We start from the raw sequence: 20,571 nt of genomic DNA on the forward strand, positions 1-20,571 counted from the left end.
ATCCCTCCCACAACCTCAGAAAGCCGAAACTTCAAGGCCTGGGACGCTAGGGCCAGTGGTCTGACATTTTACAACACATCATCTCAGTTACAAGGAGAGCACAGTGTCAGACCCTTGGTGAACAGGGTTCAGTTCTCTCTCACAGTCAGTTAAGCTTATCGGAGGACGATCAGTTCAATCACAATGAGTGACTTTCTGTTTCTGTCTCGGATGATGGATATCCTAAGCCTCTCCTAAGCATCTGTACAGTATGGGGTGTCACTAAGGCTGATCGGGATGTTGACGGCAGCCTTCTTCCATAATTCCATTGTGATTACTTCACCTGTGGCCCCGGAAGGTATAGAACAAACTCCTCCGGTCGGATTCATCCTATCAATGGCATTGATGGATTGTAGTGACTCACAGTAATTGTGTCCTTTAGCAGTGTACATCACTGGCCTTTTTGACAGCAGGCATTCTGTTAGGAATTGTTCCATCTCATTGTGAGGTTATAACAACCCACACATCTCTCACAGGTTGGGGGGCAGTTTGGAACCACAGAGGTATCGGTGGCAAATGGTCATGGGACCGGTCGATGGATCATATCAACCTATTGGAGGCCCCACCTTGATGTAGTCCAGGACATTTGGCGGAAGTAGATCCATTTGCTTTGGAGAACACAACAACTCACTGCCCATTGTGGTTTGCCCAGAAACAAGCATCCAGTCCATTGGGGCAGGACGCACTGTCATGCGATTGGCCGGATTGTCTTCTGTAAGCTTTTCCTCTGACACTTAACAGGATTGCTCAGGGCAGACACAGGGTACTTCTGAAAGCACCAAGGTGGCTGTCCAAACCATGGTTTCCCTGGCTCCTATCCTTGTTAGTGAAGCAGCTTCCTTTTGGTATATGTCATCTGGAATTGACAGAACCACGGTTACATATTTAACCAGCGTTTTTGTCCTCATGTAAATTCAATGTCTTGACCATCAAGTTACATTTTTCAATGGCAAACTCTCAGTAATCACTATGCTTGCAAGCATCCATAAATTAAGTAACAAGTCTTCTGAGAGAAGAATGTATGTTTAAAAAAAACATTTTTTTAAATGGAGACTTCAAACTGAATGCTATTATGACTTGTCAGCTGACGATTTAGCGCCCTCTAATGGATGTATTTAAAATCATGTGGTGATCGATAGAAAAACTACATACTGTCATACATGAAATTACATACATAGTGTGTTGCAACAGAGGTTACTAGAGTAAAATAAATGGGAAATAGTGTTCAGATTAAGCGAGTATATATATATTTTTAATTAAATTCATTATGATCCAATTGTCATGTTTACGGTTTTACAGAAGAACTCTACAAACTGCTAAGATTGTCCAAAAGGACAGTCCTGAAGTGCTTTATATAAGAGAGCAGTTACTGGAGAATATAAGCAGTCCCAGTGGCAAAATAGCTATTATTATTCAGCTGTTTGTGTGGACCTTTAAGTGCACAGTACATTAATAATCCATAAGAAAACAAATACAGTTTTTCAAATACATTCTTACTGTTTATAATGTTTTCACTGACTGCTAAACAAATTGACCTTCAGAGCGCTGATTCAACAATGAAAATGAAATTGGTTAGCTAATAATAAATCAACTCTCTCTTTTTTTAAAAAGCTCTACAAGAGACAGCAGGGACATGATTTACAACATTTAATGCAAACAAACCTTTTTTGACTGAAGCAAAACAAATAACTGTGCGCCACTCACTATCCAATCAAACCTTTCAGTGCAGAGTGCAATGACACCGTAATCAATAAGGAAAAATTACTTTTAATGTTTAATTTTAATGCAATAAACAATGTAATAAACAACAATGCCAAATTATAGTAGATTGTTTAAAATGAATGTAGCACAAATCACTACATTGAAGTCTGTGTTTTTAGACTGAATTGTGAGGTTTTTTTCTGCCCTTGTGCATTTTCTTTATGGGCAGCATAAACTAGACCAAGTCTAGAATTACAAACAAAACATTTTTATTATTTCAAACAACTTAGAAAAACACACAGACAACACAAAAACAAGCTTTTCTCACCTACAATGTATTTACATCGTGCTCGTTGTTTTCTGCAAATATTTACATTGTCAGTATGTACATGTAGTGGAAATGAAAAACACTTGCCACAGTAATATTTAATAGTAATAACAATACCACTACTAATAGCAATGACATATGCGTTTACATATATACATAGCAAAGTCTGAAAGGACAAATAACAAAACGGCGAGATACAGATATAAAAAGTATAAACTGAGGTGTTACGTGTGGTTATCGTGTTTACAATACACAGTTTAAGTTTTGATATGGATTTGATGGATAAATATAAAGCAAACAAGTAAAGTAAACTCATCTGCTCAACCATTTATGTCCATTTCTAGAAATACAGGACAGATAGATGCTCATTTTTCAATGCTAAACAAGCTAATCAATATCTGCAGAGAAATATATGGAAAAAGATATCATGGAATATCCTGAACTATCCATAGGAAAAGATCAAATCTCTTCAATAATGTGAACAGAAAAACAGACTGAAATAAATAGAACAGTTCACCCAAAAATAAACCCTCACCCTCATGTTGTTCCAAACAAGCATGACTTTCTTTCGTGGAACACAAAAGGAGAAATTCCAAAGAAATTTCCAAAGAAATTTCTGGTCATTTTTGTTCTCGCAATTACGATTAATTATGCATAAGCATTAAAAACTGTCATAAAGCGATCCATATGACATTTTTAATTGTAATTGCATAGTAAAAAAAAGACCAATACATTCAAAAATTTCTCAGTTTGTGTTCTATTGAAGAAGGAATGTCATACTGGTTTGATAACATGAGCGAATGAGGACAGAACTATTTATTTAAAATCAAATAAGGCTTGAAATAATAGGAAAATAAAAATGTGGAAAAAGTTCATGCTCAATTATGGAATGGGATTCATGAAATTCCCCCAAAATGGGAATTATGTTTCTTAACGGTTTAAATGAAATTCAATTCAAGTTAGTTTCATTGGGACCTTTTGTAATTTTAATGAGCAAAGATGGTAGACAAAAATGGATGATAATCTTTTTATCCTCTATTTCTTATGCATATTTTTTCATTTCATGAAACATTATGGTATCTGCATGTAGCAGAAAAGTGGTCACTACAAATGTGAATAAAATTGATGTTTGACTCCCATAAAGGCACAGTTTGCTCAGTCTGCCTTATTCTCAGTCATTAGTGAAATATAGGCATAGCCAAAGGGAGAGCAAAGCCATTCAGACTTTCAGCTGGTCAAAAATGTTCATCAACTTTCAAGCCAACAACAGAAACTGGTAATGTGCAGACAAAGAAAAAAAAGTGTGGTTTTCGTATTTTGGAAAAGTACACAAGACAAGTGTGCATTTCTGTCTGCTTCCCAGAGTGGTACCATTTCCCGTTTCAGAAACTGGACACTAATCACTTACAACACATTAATTAAAGCATTAGCACTGTTTACTGTGACTGTACCATGTAAATATCACATTCCTTCCCTTATATATCTGCCGTTATTGGTTGACCCTTCCCAGCAGCGTGCTGATTCACAGCCTCAGCAGACGGACAGGGTGGGTGGACTCTGCCTTTGCTGGGTTTTCTTGAGCAGCTGTATACGGTTGTGGCAGTAGAACTTAACAGCCCTCCAGTCCCGGTGGTTAGTGACCAGTAGGGGGCAAAGCTCCAGGCAGCGCTCACAATCTGCTTTGGCAGGCACACGAAGCTCCATAATGTTTTGCACCAGGTGGGACTCAACAGCTGCCCGCTCTGCCTCAGACCAAGGCCGCTTTAGCACACCACGTTTACCTGAGACAGAGAGGAGAATGTGTGTTAATCATTATTTCTGTGCAAACACTTCACTGAGGCTCTCCCGTGCACCCCCAGGCACACACACGCACACACACACACTCAGGTCAATGAGCCAGCACTGTGCTGAAGGTCTCAAAACTTTGCAGGTTGAACTTTATTGGAAAAACGTCAGATATTGCACTATTAGTTCAAATCTAATTGTGATTTAAATGCCTTACAATAAACACCAACCATCACAATGTTCTTGCTTACATTTTACCAAAATATTGTTGATGGTATACTTTTGTGATATAAACATCTACATATAAGAATTATTTATGGGAAATTGTGTCCCATCATGTCCTTAACATCAGTGATTCTCAACCTCGTAGGCCCCCCGTTACCATCATTTCAGAAGTGAGAGGGATAAAAATATCAAGTGTAATACCAGATTTTTTCTTTAGTAGGCGCCTTTAACTACTATGTACTAACATCAAAAATAAGTACAATGTACTTATTGTGTTCATGTTGTATTGCAAAACACTTATGCTGCTATTGAAGCGAGATACAGGTAAGGTTAGGGACAAGTTTGGTGGTATGGGTAGGTTTAAGGGTGGGTTAAGGTGTAAGGGAAGGTCAACGTTGTAATTATAAATGTAATTACAGAAATTAATAACAGCTGTAATTACATGCATGTATTTTTAAAATACAAGTACAATGTAAAAACATGTATGTACACAATAAGTGCATAGTATCATATTATTAATTTCAATGTTAGTACACAGTACTTAAAGACACTTAATATAAAGTGGGGCCATAGTTTCTATATTATTATAAAGGCTGACAATTAGCATTGCATTATTCATATAATTCATTGTTACTAAAATACCTTGAGATGGCTTGAAAAACACTCATAAACCATATATTGTTGCAATCGTGTGTTTGTCTGACAAAACGTTTTTGCTTTTTATTCAGCTACATTACATGACAGTGTTTAGTGCTCCATAATCTTCACATCACCTCATTTTGGAAGAAGAATAAAGCGTAGACTACCTTGTCTCTTTGAATTTACTCTTTTAGATTTGTTTACCTTGCCCCATGAAAACCTCTATTTGAAACAACAACAACAAAAAAGTGCAGGGGACGAATTTACATCTTATTAAAAGTGTATTCTACACACCCATGGTCAAACACAAAATTTGAAGGTGCCCATGCCCACATATAGGCTCAGATATTTAGGGCTCAAGCCCTAGGGGGCGACCTGTTACCTACCTGTTTTTCTTTAGGTAATTTTTTTTTTTCGAACTTTCTGACACTTTTGTGGCTCTTAACATGCTCAAAAACTCTTGAAACTTTGCACACACATTGGAATCGTCAGCCATCAGGGACAGGCACAAGTTATCATGGGGGGGGTTGTGGAGGGGGCTCTGTGGCTCTTTTATATGATTGTATTTGCGGGGCACTGTAGTTCACCCATTTTCACCTACAGTAACCAAACTTCATACAGTTATAGTTACAGTTATGTTGGCTATTATGGGTTGTTTGAAAAACGCATGCTCTGGATTTTGATATACTCCTCCTAGGGGATTCTTTCGATCGCAACCAAACTCAGTCAAGCATGAAGTCAAGACATTGAGGATGCTAAATTGCAAGCAGATTTTTGATCTCTCAAATGGTTTAGCCATGGCAAGACAACAAATTTATGGTGAAAAAAAAGGGAAACCGGAAGTGTATTATAACTTCTGCATACAGATGTTTTAATTAAAACTTTTAATGAAACTTCAGCTGTGTGTTCGTTGTAGGAGGCCAATCACATGGATGTGACTATTGTGAGTCAACTGGCAGCAAGAAGTGTGTCACTTTCAAAATGCTTTAAAATCACTCTCTTATTTTTACCTGATTTGCTTCAGTCTTCAACAGAATAATGTCAAAACACCACAGATGTACACCTGTGAAAAGATTCTTGATATCTTGAATACTGTTGTCATGGCAATGTGTCAAACTTTCATATTCTTTTTGGGTGTTTTTGAGACACTTAGCATGCTTCAAATCGCATGAATCTCGACACAGCCAGAAGACATGGGCAAAGCCTTAGAAAATGGTGTGGAGGAGGGGCTCTACAGCGCCATCTTTTGACTAAAGTAGGGGGTTCGTTTTACCTACAGTCACCAAACTGGGTACATATATATTTTTTGAGCCGGAAAACTTTGTGGATTTTTTTAATTAAGCTCTGAATTTTTAATTACTGCTCCAAAGGCCATCATACAATTCACACCAAACTTTCTCAACATGATGCCAATATATTGAAGATGCTAAATTGTGAACGGGTATTTGATATCTTAAATGGTGTTGCTATGGCAAGGGATTAAACTAATGACAAAAATGGAAACTCATATTTATAACTCATATGTTGTAAATAATAAATTATACACCATTTATTTCTAAATAAAAAAATACCAATAAAAATAAAAAAACGAATTTTTATTTTTTTATAATTAATGATGTAGAACGTTCAACCTTAATTTTATGAAGCTACACGAATACTTTTTGTGCGCAAAAACGACAACTTTATTCAACATTTTTTCTTCTTCCCTGTCAGTCTGTTGGGCTGAACTAACCCTTTAAAGATTTTTGAAGAACAATATGAAAATGGGCAACATAAGTGTCTTGTGGCTTACATTTTGCACTCTTGTTGTCAGGGACATTAATTAAAATAATTACGTTCACAATCATTAAATACAGCACACAGCATGACAAAGTTTAATTGAAATCTGTAATTCCAATAGCTTCAGTGCATGTAAACATCTTTTCTGAATGAAGGCTTAACAAGAATATACCTTAATTGAAAATGATGTGCACTTAAACATGATCAATGAAAATAATACATTTAATACTGTTAAATGCCTATTTGATACCATATTTGCAAAAAAAAAAAAAAATACAACAAGTGCATTTGCAATTAAACTAACTTGATGCTAGTTTTAATGTCTGGAAAACTACCATTAAAATTCTGTCCTACTCCAAAAGATTGGTCACCATGGCTACAGAGAACAGCAACGTTAACTGTTGTTCTCATTACAGAATTTTTCTCATTATAAAAGGGAAAATGCATTTTATAGCAAAGACACACGATAACAACATCATGAACCAATAAAGTGAACTGATGAATTTAAATTTGTTTTTGTTCTTGCCTATTCTTAGTTAGTTTAGCTGCACTCTTTCAACAAAGGTTGCAAAATCTTTTTTTTTTTAAATTCAATATCCCTGGTTTAACTAACATAAACATTGCACATGTAAACATGAATTACTGTCACAATCATCAGTGTTTTCCACAGGCCCTGGAACTGAGGTATACAAATAAATATTGTCACACTGTATGATACAATCATACAGTCAGACTCACCAGGCTTGGGCTGTCCTGAGGCCTTTTTGCGTCCCGTTGAGATCAGGGAGCTGCTGTTCATCTTCTTAGGCCGGGGGGATTTGCTGTTGCTTGTGGTTTTCTTCATCATAATGGTGGTTGCAGGAGATGGTGCTTCTGGTTTCTCTTTACTCTGCTCAACATCTGACTCCTCTGACAGAGAGTCAGCAGAGTTTCCTGACAACACTGAAAGGGGTGGGAAAGTAAGTATGACTGATGTGTCCAATACTCTTTATTTACACCCGTCATGTGCTTGACACAACAAACTCACTCACCATCTAACTCCAGACAGATGTGATGTAAACTCATTCCTCGAAACAAGACGCCATCTCTCTCTCCACATAGTACCACCCGACCAATCAGACCCATCAGCCCTGGGTCTTGGCCGATGGTTGCACAGCTTTGTGTTACATGATACTCTTTCTGCAAAAAGCTTTCCAATCGTTGTGTGGCAGCCCCGTGGTGCCCTTCCTCCTCGCCCTCACTTAACAACAGGAGCTGTGTAAGTATCGCCACCTGTCGGCGAACACGTGTCTGCGTCAGTGCCCGTGGGTGCCGTGTACCACTGGACCGAGCCAAGCTGCGTAGTAAGTCTGTCCCTCGCAGGGGAGTAGCAGGCGAATGATACGGCCGGGCAAACACGTAGGGGTTCTGTGGATCGATTCCTACACCAGCACGAGTCTGCAAAAGCATCTCCAGACAGGCCTCAGAATGTGGCGGGAGGATGAGCGGCTGCACGCGGCCACGTTTCCCTTGGACCCCGACGCGAGGGAGATGGGGGAGGACCATCCGCTCGAATGGTGAGAGCGAGGCCTCGAGTGGGGTTAGAGTCGGTGGGGCACCAGGTGCCATGGGGATGGGGTACTGGGGTGTGATGCGGGCCTGGTACTCGGAAATAGTGAGTTTGGAGACTTCACATTCACGCCGGCGGTTGTAAAGGATGAGAAGGGCCAGGCTGGAGTGACAGAGGAGACGCCAGGCCTCAGCTGACTGTGGCGAGCGGGACAGAGAAATGAAGGCGGAATGCTGCAGCCGCCGCAGATACAACACCAGGGAAGAGAGGGAGGCGAGAAGTGGAAGCATGTGCGGTCGACGTGAACTGAGAAAAGAGAAAAAGAACAAAAGTGAGTACATGAGTTTAGAGAGAACGGATGATTAATTCTAACAGTAAATAATTTGTCTACACTGGACATGACAGCGACCACTGCAAAATCCATTTGTCATTTGTGTCAGAACAACAGGCATGTGGAAGTATGTCATAAATAAAACAGGGCATCAGTTTTTACTGTCAGGGATTTGTCGCATTGCAACGCATCCAGTGTCAACAGCATCACTGATTATAATGAGTTCTATTGTCTTTTGTCACGTCATTTCGCACCACTCGTGTCCAGTGTATACGCAGTGTAAGATCAATTCAGAATGTCTGACCTCGATAAGTCGGTTTTATCCTCCGCTCCGCTTTCTTCTTCTCTCCCTCCATTGTCTTCTCTCTCTTCTTTCGAAGATTCTGCCAGCTTCACATGCTCCGCAAACACTGAAATGGGCACTACCTCTTTCGTCTTCTCAAAAACGTCTACCTCCTCTTTCTCCTTTTTAATTTTTCGTCCTCCTTTTCTTGGAGGAGTAGCAGGTGTAGGTGGGCTCCTCTTTAACACAGATACTGGAACACCTCCTGCTCTGGGAGGAGTTGTCAGGGATGGGGCAGGACTTTTGCGACTAGGGCTAGAGAGGGCAGGGCTCCTTCTGACTGGAGACAAAGAAGAAGAAGGAGGCGACTGTGGCGTTTCCACCACTACACCTGGCACACGAGCCACTTGGGGGCATTGGGAATGTTTGCTCGATGATGGGAGAGATGAGTGTACACAATGAGAGTTAGCAGAGGCGTGCGCTTGCTCCAGGGCAGAGCGCACGTCAGGCTGTTGGGCATGGTGTTTGTTCAGATGGCGTGGGAGAGATCGGAAGTGACGGCCACAGTAAACACAGCGCTGTTTCTGTGCCATTGTGCTCTGCCCACGACCCACTGACACACTGACACTATTAGAAGGAACTCCTGTAGGCCGTGGGCACTTAAACACAGGTCTGGAAGGAGCAGTGGGCTGCAGCAGGGAGGTTGGGATGGAAAGTGGAAATGAGGGAGGATGGTTGGGGGGTCGCTGAGGTGCCTTTCTCTTGGCATGTACAGCAGGAGAGGAGAGGGCTTTGTGCCTCTTGCGGTGGTGAGGTGTTCGCATGTGCATCTCTCCATTGGCATCATCCGAGTCGAGGTCTGAATCACTGGGCTCAGAGTGAGAGAGGGGAGAGGAGGAAGGAGAGAGAGACCAGGAAGGTGTGAGGTATTCAGACACAGAAACTGGAACTGCGCTGGACTCTTCCTCCTGAGAGAGAAAAAAAGCACATGCATACATTTATTACATTAAATAATCTGGAAGGTATTGCAACTAGGCATTTACATTCATTTTACTTCTGAAACATGACAAACTTGAATGACAAACTTCTAAGTCTAAGGACTTAATATTTATGTAATCTAACCACTTGCACTAGCATATTGTATATGACAATTTAGTTCAAACTTTGACCTGTGGATGGCAGTAAACACTTAGCAGCGTCTACACTGCCGGAATTCTAATAGAGAAGAAGAAGAAGAGAGCTAGTTCAAGATGAGCGTCTATGGTTAAAACGTATATAATGTTTGTTTTTTTTAGAAAATGACCAATCGCTTTGCTAGATAAGACCCTTATTCCTCGTCTGGTATCGTTTAATGCCCTTTGAAGCTGCACTGAAATTGTCATTTTGACCATTTGGGGCCAATTGAAGTCCACTATAAGGAGAATAATCCTGGAATGTTTTCATCAAAAACCTTAATTTCTTTTATTTCTTTTTGACTGAAGAAAGAAGGACATTGACATCTTGGATGACATGGAGGTGAGTACATTATCAGGAAATTTTTATTTGAAAGTGGACTAATCCTTTAAGAAGTGCATCTGAGATTACTGGATGAAACTGTAGGAAAATGCTGGAAATGTTAGTATGTAGTGGTGTTTATGCTTATGGTGCATTTACAATGTGGCGCATCAGTCATTTCAGGAGTGAGGAGGACAGGATCATCATTTCAGGAGTGAGGCCTGAAAATGACTGTGTCTTGTTAACTGGGTGTGTCTATGAGTGTGTTTTAATTTGTAAAAACTGAACTTATATTTACCTTTTTAATGTTGCTCTCGTGGTCCGAGCTGCAATCAAAGCTACTAGGAGTCACAGTGCCATGGAAACCCTGAGGGGGAGGAAACATCATTACAAAAGATGTCTATCATTTTACATTAGAGTGTGACAATAAAGTCCCTCCAACACTCTCACACATACACATGAATAAATCAAATACCATGCAAATAAACACATCACAAACACATCTAAACTATAAACTGTCAACAATTTGCATACTATTAGTATCACTAAGTACAAAAGGAGCTTAGAGCATTGAGATGTGTTGGCCATTGTCATGGTTACACTTACCGCAACATTTTCTCCCCACTCCGTCAAACTGTAATCCACAGTGATCTCCTCCCCTTTAGCGATGTCGCGGATCGCTATGACAATCAGTCGCACTTGATTTCCACAGTGCACTTCACGAATGCGGCAGTTTGGTGTTGGGGGGTACGAGACAGCCCCCCTCACTCCGCTAGAGCTCTCCTCACTCACACTGCATGAGAGAAAACTACATCAGACAGCAATACAGCAAAACGATCTGATATAGATAACCACATCACAGCTGGGAAATCTTGCAGACTATGTTTTGTAAACGGAGAGGCAGTCTAATGCATGCCCTGTGCTATAGTCTTAGGTCTTACATCATTCATTATTAACATTAATAATATATTATCTCCCAAATGACAAATCAGAATGTCACATTTGGTGTGAACTCATAGCATTTAAATCCATCATAGGATTTAAATAAATAAGAGTTGAATCACAAACAAGTTGTTTACAGTCAGTTGCTACTACTTTGTGTAGAGTACAGAGTATGCACTAACATATACTACTTCGATGAACCATACTTCCATGTCCATACTTACATAAATATTTATCTGAAAACTAACTATTAGCTCAGGACAAACGTCACAAAATAAATATTAATTCATAAATAAAGAACACACTTTTGTCCACCACACACACACACACACACGTTTGTTTTTGTGAATTGTGGGGACATTCCATAGGTGCAATGGTTTTTATACTGTACAAACCGTATTTTCTATCGCCCTACACCTAAACCTACCCATCACAGAAAACTGCACATTTTCACTTTCTCAAAAAAACTAATTCTGTATGATTTATAAGCCTTTTGAAGAATGGGGACATGTCCTCATAAGTCACCCTCTCCTTGTAATACCTATGTCATTATACAAATTTGTGTCCTGATATGTCACAAAAACACGCACACATATTATGTGTATAAATATGTGTGTGTGTGTATGTGTGTGTGTGATGGACAAAAGTGTGTGTGTGTGTGTGTATATATATATATATATATATATATACACATTCTATATATTTGATGATGTTTTTTTCCTGCTGCACTATGACTAAACACTGCAATAAACAGATACAAACACACACATACCACAAGCCCAGCTACACACTCTGATAAACACACATACACACACACACATTCCCTCATTGGCCCAAAGATAATAAACATGTTGCAGTAAATACACACACAGACACACACACACACACACACACACACACACACAGCTTGCATTCCAGTAATCCCCCACCTCCATATACACACACAACAGTATCTCTCAACCACACAACAAACACAATTACTTGCTATCTCCTCCTAGCACGCACACAGACACACACACACGTGCAGTATCTCTACTCAGACCACACACACACACACACTCAGTCACTCACTCACCAGAGCTGAGCAGACTGTGTTTCATAGTATGGTCCATCAGCAGCAGGGACTTCGTGTTTGTTCTCACGACCATCACCTGAAATACACATATAATAAGATCTCAATTAGATATTTACACACTTATACTATCCCTGAAACATACACAAATACAATGTTAATGTTACTTACATAAGTTATGGTACATTAACACTTAGTGATTAAAACAAACAGGCATTGGATACTTGACTAAAATGTGAACTAAATAAGTGCATTCTGGGAAATAAAGTGTTCTTTCACCTTGGCCCATACAATGAAAGTTAATTCTATCTATCTATCTATCTATCTATCTATCTATCTATCATTGAAAATGAACTACCTCTGGTCACTTTGTTGAAGTACAGGTTTCTGCAGGACATTAATGCTTGATGGGCGAGGCCATAAACAGAGGGGTGTTTTTGAGAGCGTTACCTGATTTGCCCACATCAGAGTGTGGGTAGGGTATAGGGGTGGGGTCGGGTGAAGGGGATCATTTTCATTGCATGATATATAAACACCCACCAGTTTGAAAACACCCACAAATACAGAAATGCCCACTTTTGTTCCTGCAGTGTGAAAACCACTTTCTTTTCATTTTCTGTTTTCTTTCTTCTTACATATCAATTAAAGTAACAAAAAGGAAGAAAAAAAAAAAAACACATTTTACCTTTCTCTGGTCCATAGCTGTTCTCTGACATGCTCTCTTCCTCATCCTCTGTGGCGAAGACTCTGTCGCACACTTTCACTGGTGTCCCTTTCCTTTTTCTTCCACAGCCACGTCTACAAAACACACACACACACACACACACACACACACACACACACACACACACACACACACACACACACACACACACACACACCATCACATTAAATGGATAGCCTGACCAACTTAATCAGCAACAAAACATAAATCACACAGACAAATCAATAAAGTGGACACATCAGTGGATCAATGGAAATCACTGCACAAATCTTATTCAGTCTTACTTCTCTAAACCAAAGGAAAACATGTTTAATTACGACTCATTTAATGCACCTCTATTTGTTACTAAAAATAGCACTACCTATACAATTAATCTTTTGTACCTTAACTAAAGGAGGCCTGTCAACTGATCTGAATCATTATGTGTCAAGCACATCAGAAATATAATATAATGCTCATCTTAGCAACCACCACTAATTAATCCACTGCACATTCACTCTTCTTCAAGAAGAAGAATCAGTTCGGTAGAATCTGTATATGTACATAATAAAAGAACTCTGATCTAGAAAAGTTTTACTTGCAAATCTATAATCCATAAAATCTTCAACGGAGAGTAACTGACCACATAAAAATTGTGAGCTGCTGTTAATAGAGCAGTGTATGAAAGCCAAAGATTCGTTTTCCACAGATGCAGCTGTGAATGCTTAATTAGACAAGGTGTGGAGATGTGCAGTCTCTTGGTTACAGATGTGTTCAGTGTGTGTGTCGTGCCTGACGTATTCACTGAGCTGTGATAAGACTCAGTCTTGCCGACTGGATATTGATCTGACCGACCCTCCATCTGGACCCCAGAGCATATGTTTGTGTGTGCTTGTGTGCATGGAGGCAGGCGGATTCATATGTTCATCCCTCTAGTCACCATTTCAGGTCAGTTTTACAAAGAACTGTGATAGAGATGATTACAAAGACAATAAGAGTAGACGGCAGTATTAAACTGATGTGAATGATTGCGTCAATGACAAATAAAACTTCAAAAAAGTTTTTTTTTTTTTTAAAAACCTTTTGAAAATTGATGAGTCAGGAACAATGTGTGTAGACAAGTTTCAATTGTTAAAAAACATTTTAAACATTAGCCCTTAGAGTGTCTACAGTGCCTTACACACTATTATTTCATGGTTGTGTATTTTATTAATATTAATTTATAATTATTGCATTCTAGTGGCCAGGTATTTTGTATCTTTAGCATTAAAGGTCCCGTTCTTCGTGATCCCATGTTTCAAACTTCAGTTAGTGTGTAATGTTGTTGTTAGAGTATAAATAAAATCTGTAAAATGTTAAAGCTCAAAGTTCAGTGCCAAGCGAGATATTTTATTTAACAGAAGTCGCCTACATCGAACGGCCAGTTTGGACTACATCCCTCTACTTCCTTCTTTAATGACGTCACTAAAACAGTTTTTTGACTAACCTCCGCCCACAGGAATACACAAGAGTTGCGTTTGTAGAGTGTGTTTGTCGCCATGTCGTCGAAACGCTGTTATTTTCATCCCGCAGTCCAATCACCGGGTCTGATTCCGGCTCAAATTGATAGGGTAAAATTAAAGACATGTTTACAATAACACTGAGCGCGTGCATCTCCACGTTATGGTAAGAGGCGTGACCTTTCCGGGCAAGATGCGCTAAACTGCTGTCGAATCACAACACAGGAACCGCTGGCACAATCAGAACTCGTTACGTATTTCTGAAGGAGGGACTTCATAGAACAAGGAAGTCATCAGCCCGTTTTTATGACAGTGGAAACAGCGGTATACAGATAAGTAAATTTAAGTGTTTTTTTACACGCGAAACATGAACACATGTTATATTGCACACTATAAACACAATCAAAGCTTCAAAAAACCACGAAAAACGGGACCTTTAAATTTGACTTTTAAAGACAGAAAAATATTCATACAAGGGTATACCAGTAAATGCATTCAATACAATAACTATTCACAATCTAGTTTTCAGCCATTTGTTCACTTTGACCTATTATGTGTTGGTTTAAATCAAGAATTTACATGGTTGTACCACCTGATGAATATCAGCTGTGCCACTTGACAGCATTAATAATGAAAGGGAATATGCTGATACTGGATCTTTTTTCCATTTCAATTACATAGAAAAATTAATTAAAAATACAAGTGTTTTAGTCAACAGTCTCTACTGAAGCAAAAGTAGTAAATTGTGAAAATGACATCACATTTAGAACGTAATGCAACAGACTGGTGAGATATACTGGGATCGATTGTGACTGAAAAAGAAAGTCACGTTTTATATTGATATAGAGGAGGAATCATCAGCATAGTCAGTTGAGAATTTTAAATTAAAATATCAAAAATGCATTTATCAAAAGATTTAAAACAATAAATGCATAGCACCTTTAATGAAACACTATAAAAACTACTAAACAAGATTGATCACTTCTATTTTCTTTTTGCAAGATATGCTTCTCTTGTAGCCGGATAATTTTTAATGTGCTCCCTGTGTTGTGCCGAGTTCTCAGTCCCTCTAATTAAGTGTCTTAAATACCATGTACTAACATTTAAATTAATCATTTGATACAATGCACCTATTGTATACATACACGTTTTACATTGCACTTACATTTTAAAAAAATGCCTGCATATTACATCTGTAATTAATTTCTGTAATGACATCTATAATTACACTGTTGACCCTTCCCTTTCCCCATTTTGTGGTATGGGTAGGTTTAAGGGTGGGTCCCTTAATCCTACCCATACCACAAAACGGGTCCTAAACTTACCTGTCCCCTACCTCAATAGTAGCACAAGTGTCAAAACAACATGAACAAGTATATTGTACATAACAATTTTTGTTTGTTGTGAGTAAAGTAGTTAAAAACACCTAATATAAATTTTTCTTTAGCTAAAATGATAGTGGCATCTAAAAATTATTTTTAACTTTAACTTAATTTATCTTTAACTTAAAACTAACATTTTAGAACAATAATTAAAAAAAAGAAGAAAAATAATAGACAATCTTTTATTTATTTATTTTTTATTTATTTAGCTTAACTATTTTTTTTTTTTATTTCATTTCGGGATATTCATTGCAGTTGCACCACCTGACGTTCTGGTTGCGCCACCTGACCTTTGCAACTAATTTTACATTGAACATGCTTCTGCTATTAGCTTTTGCCTATGCTAGAAAGTTCATATATATCATTTTTAAATACAATAAAAGAAGTTTATGATAAAATAGCATTTTCATAGTTTTACATTGATTGTACCACCTGACATGGAAAGGGTTCCAAACTACCCATACTTGAAAGTAGCTATTTTTATCAGTATTTGAGAGCGATCTACAAACCTGTTCACTCTGCCATAAAGTTCAATTGGAGTCCTCTGGATACTGCATTATCATGCTAACTCTTATAACCTTGTCAGTTCATAATAAAAGCCCCATGTTTGCAGTTGTGCCTCCTTGACATTTTGGAACATACAAATTCCCGGACAAAATTTTTTCAATTATCTCAAAAGTTTTAAAGTTACTGATATTGTTTATATGAAAGGTTTCAAACATAAAATTATGCCATAGTATTTTATTTTAAATTTCTTTTTATTAAAAAAACATTTTAAATAATTTTCTGTTCATTTGTGCAGACGGTTGAGCCACCTGACATTTTGAAGGTTTAAAATACCAAAACATAAAATAATATTTATTATTTGAATGTACTGAAAATCAATTCAAACTACATAGGTTTGACAGAATAAAGTGATACATGTCATGAATTTATCAAATTATTTTAAAAGGAAATAATGCACTTGGACACAAAAATATGCACGTCATGTCATTGACCCAAGACTATTCAATGGGTTGTAGTGCTGTACCTTGGGCCCTGTTTCCACCTGGTATTAAGATGCATTTTGGTCGATCGGATCACAAGTGGATGATGCCAAATACAGGTGTAAACGGGGTGTAAAACATTTTGAGCTTGTCCACTTTCGACCAATTCCAGAGGTAGTCGAAAACGCATTTGACCAGATTGCTTTCGTAGTGTAAACGCTCATGTGGTCAAATGCATTTGAACAACCACAAAAAGACACCTACTCTCCGCCTACTGACCTAATGCGTAAACATTATGGGAAGTCCGCTAGCCAGATGGGATTTAAACTTTGTCGGTTTGAAGATTAAAAATGTACCAAGCACAATGTTCTCTCACCAATCCTGATTTCTAACACGCACACACTGCATTCGGCCGGTCTTGTGTCTATCAGAGTAGAAACTAAAGCTGCTGCTCTCTGTATGTTTTTCTGTCATCTCTGGTAGCTTTCATATGTAAATTGCGCAAGATTATTTTGACCATTAGATCAAAAGATCTGAAAAACCCATACATTTACCCACCCATAGACCCTCCCTTCGAAGAAATCAGGACAGAAGTGGTTGAAAGTGGACAAAAGAGATGTGGTGTGAACAGGTACGTGTCTCCCTCGTACACTTGTGATAAACCAAAATGCATCTTAATATCAGGTGGGAACAGGGCCTTGGTGTTGATTGTTAAGCAGACGAAACATTGAAAATGTGCCTTTCCAAAAAATTCTAAAAATGAAAAAATATGGGTTGACAATTAATGTGACCTAGAATTTTGAGACAGCACAGCATGTTGAGACTGTACTTCTACCCCTTACAGCCTTGCTTTCATTTGTGTAAAATTAAATAAAGGGTAAGGTCCATTGTGACAGCTGCACTGATTCAGAATTCAGAATAAAAAGGATTCAAATATAAGGATATGACAGTAGTTCGGATTTGACTTGCTACATATATGCTAGATAGCTGTTTTTAGCAACATGACAGAAAAAAAAACACATACTTATAACACACTATGAGTTCATAAAAAACACTTTTGCTGGAAAATAATGGCATATAGTGCAGAACATACCACTTCATTTATTTACAATTTACAATCCAATTCTAATGAAAGCCACAGCAACACTACACTTCATGGTCCAATCATATGCATCCGAATGCGAGAAAGGTTCATTTTAAGTAGTTTCGTCTTTGTGTTTTGTCTTCTGCTTACCAAAGTTCAAGTCTGATGAACTCTAAACTGTGAATTAGCAGAGGAGTAAAGTACTTGAGTAAATGTAATTAGTTACTGTACTTAAGTATCTTTTTGGCTACTTTGTATTTGTACTGAGTATCAAAGATATTGGCAACTTTTACTCTCTACTTGACTACATTTTTGAGCAAGTAAATGTACTTTTTACTCCACTACATTTGTGATGAGTAATGCAATTACAAATTACATTTTTCATGGCAGCTAACTTTTTCTGCAGCAGTTTGTTTCTGATATAAAGAAGCGATATCGCCATCTAAGGTCATTGAAGGTACTATATCTTGTGCGTTTTGCCTTTACTCTCCCAGAACTTGTCAACAAGGATACTTTAAGTGAATGTGAATGCATTAACAGCGAGTTGCTGAATCGCAGGTATTTGATTTATTACATGAGGAAATGACTGCAGCTGGTGATGAGGCTCAAACCAGCAGATACACACTTTGACTATTTAATTTTACTTAACATTGTTTTATTTATCCGCTATATTGACAAGACTGTTTTGAAGGATACTGGTTTATTTATGGCCTTTTTGTGCACTTGAGAGTTTGTTGATGTTTAAAAGGTTGTTGTGTCAACCTTGATTTATTGCAACATTGAGGTGTTCAGTTTTATTTTGATTTTAGAAAATAAACTTGATTTCTCATCTTACAAATCAATTGTTTCTTATTTTCACTGGCATGTCTCTCAGGTGTTGAGGACTAGTGCACCTCTGAGCATGAGTAAAATACTTAAGTACTGTTAAAATCAGATACTTTAAGCCTTTTACTCAAGTCACATTGGAATTGGTTACTTGTAACTTGTAGTGGAGTCATTTTTGATGTAAAGTATCAGTACTTTTACTTAAGTATGGTTTTCAGGTACTCTTTACACCTCTGATTAGCATAACGAAAGGCATCTGACTCAGTGGTTCTCCCCCTTTTTGACTCATGTGTCTGTAACAATACTCACAGGTATATACTTCTACATACGCAATACTCCTATATACGCTATGTACCTTTGGTAATTCTGTTGAACTTTAGCATTTTAAAGCTGCAGTCCATAAGTTTTGCCTCTTTGTCGCCATCTCATTATCATCTTTACGTGGGTTATGCATTAGCACGGCTCCTAAGCGCAGATGAATCTAATGTTTGCTGTCAGTCACCACATCGGTGTGGTTAATGCACTTCAGAATCACTGATTCTTGCTTGTATTTGTCCAATACATGTCCAAGTGCATTGAGGACGCGAAAGAGAAATCAATTTGGAATTCGCGAGCTATCTGAAACGCACCTCTCTCTCTCTCTGTGTGTGCGCATGAGCCTTGTATGTATGTACATCTGTGCGCACCGATAACAGCGTGGTGTGCGATACCGAAATCCTCTTTTGCCTCTTCTAGTGCTGGAATGGATTTATATCTATTTAATGTGTGAATTAGCAAGACAAAACATGTGCAAATGATAACCCTTCACTCTATTGCGGTTAAACTTGCAATTGATCCACGAATCACATGCGTGCCGAACCGCAACAACAATCCGTTTAACCACTAATTATTACAAGCTTACTGTTGTGAATTGGGCTAAGGTAAGGAGATAGTTTTGAACACTGGCTGGTTATGTACAAATTTTAACAAAAAAAAATTACGGACTGCAGCTTTAATTAAAGGGTTAGTTCACCCTCATGCCGTTCCACTCCTGTAAGACCTTCGTTCATCTTCAGAACACAAATTAAGATATTTTAGTAGAAATCCGATGGCTCCATGAGGCCTCCATAGGGAGCAATGACATTTCCTCTCTCAAGATCCATAAAGGTACTAAAAACACATCTAAATCAGTTCATGTGAGTACAGTGGTTCAATATTAATATTATAAAGCGACGAGAATATTTTTGGAGTGCCTAAAAAACAAAATAATGATTTATTTAACGATTTATTTATTTAGTGATGGCCGATTTCAAAACACTGCTTCATGAAGCATCGGAGCACAAATGAATCAGTGTATCGAATCTGCTGTTCGGAGCGCCAAAGTAACGTGATTTCAGCCACTGGCAGTTTGACACGTGATCTGAATCATGATTCGATACACTGATTCATTTGTGCTCCGATGCTTCCTGAAGCAGTGTTTTGAAATCAGCCATCACTAAATAAGTCGTTATTTTGTTTTATAGGCGCACCAAAAATATTCTCGTTGCTTTATAATATTAATATTAAACAACTGTACTCACATGAACTGATTTAGATGTGTTTTAGTACCTTTATGGATCTTGAGAGAGGAAGTGTCATTGCTCCCTATGGAGGCCTCACGGAGCCATCGGATTTCAACTAAAATATCTTAATTTGTGTTATGAAGATGAACGAAGGTCTTACGGGTGTGGAACGGCATGAGGGTGAGTAATAAATGACAGAATTTTCATTTTTGGGTGAACTAACCTTTTAAGATTGTGTCAATATATCCAAATATAAGACTTATTGGGGGCTCCCAGGAAGTTTGCTAAGGGGCCCTTGTTAAGAATAACTGCAAAAAAGGGCTAAAACAAGGGTGCAAAACTCCATTCCTGGAGGGCCACAGACCTGCATAGCTTAGCTTCAAC

The 20,571-nt window shown here is 38.3% G+C and overlaps 1 protein-coding gene across 1 annotated transcript in view; it reads right to left on the reverse strand.

Annotated features, from left to right (window-relative positions):
- Positions 1-1,992: 1,992 nt before the first annotated feature.
- Positions 1,993-20,571, reverse strand: part of si:dkey-117m1.4 — a 27,868-nt gene continuing 9,289 nt past the window's right edge. The window contains exons 2-9 of the mRNA XM_048196739.1: positions 12,853-12,965; positions 12,171-12,246; positions 10,760-10,946; positions 10,452-10,520; positions 8,681-9,627; positions 7,528-8,351; positions 7,235-7,438; positions 1,993-3,849 (exon numbers count right to left, since the gene is read on the reverse strand). Of these exons, the coding sequence (XP_048052696.1) occupies positions 3,599-3,849; positions 7,235-7,438; positions 7,528-8,351; positions 8,681-9,627; positions 10,452-10,520; positions 10,760-10,946; positions 12,171-12,246; positions 12,853-12,965 (2,671 nt within the window). The 3' untranslated portion in view covers positions 1,993-3,598. The remainder of the gene's footprint in view (positions 3,850-7,234; positions 7,439-7,527; positions 8,352-8,680; positions 9,628-10,451; positions 10,521-10,759; positions 10,947-12,170; positions 12,247-12,852; positions 12,966-20,571) is intronic.

The sequence above is a fragment of the Megalobrama amblycephala genome, linkage group LG7, assembly GCF_018812025.1.
Source record: "Megalobrama amblycephala isolate DHTTF-2021 linkage group LG7, ASM1881202v1, whole genome shotgun sequence".
Classification (NCBI taxonomy): domain Eukaryota; kingdom Metazoa; phylum Chordata; class Actinopteri; order Cypriniformes; family Xenocyprididae; genus Megalobrama; species Megalobrama amblycephala.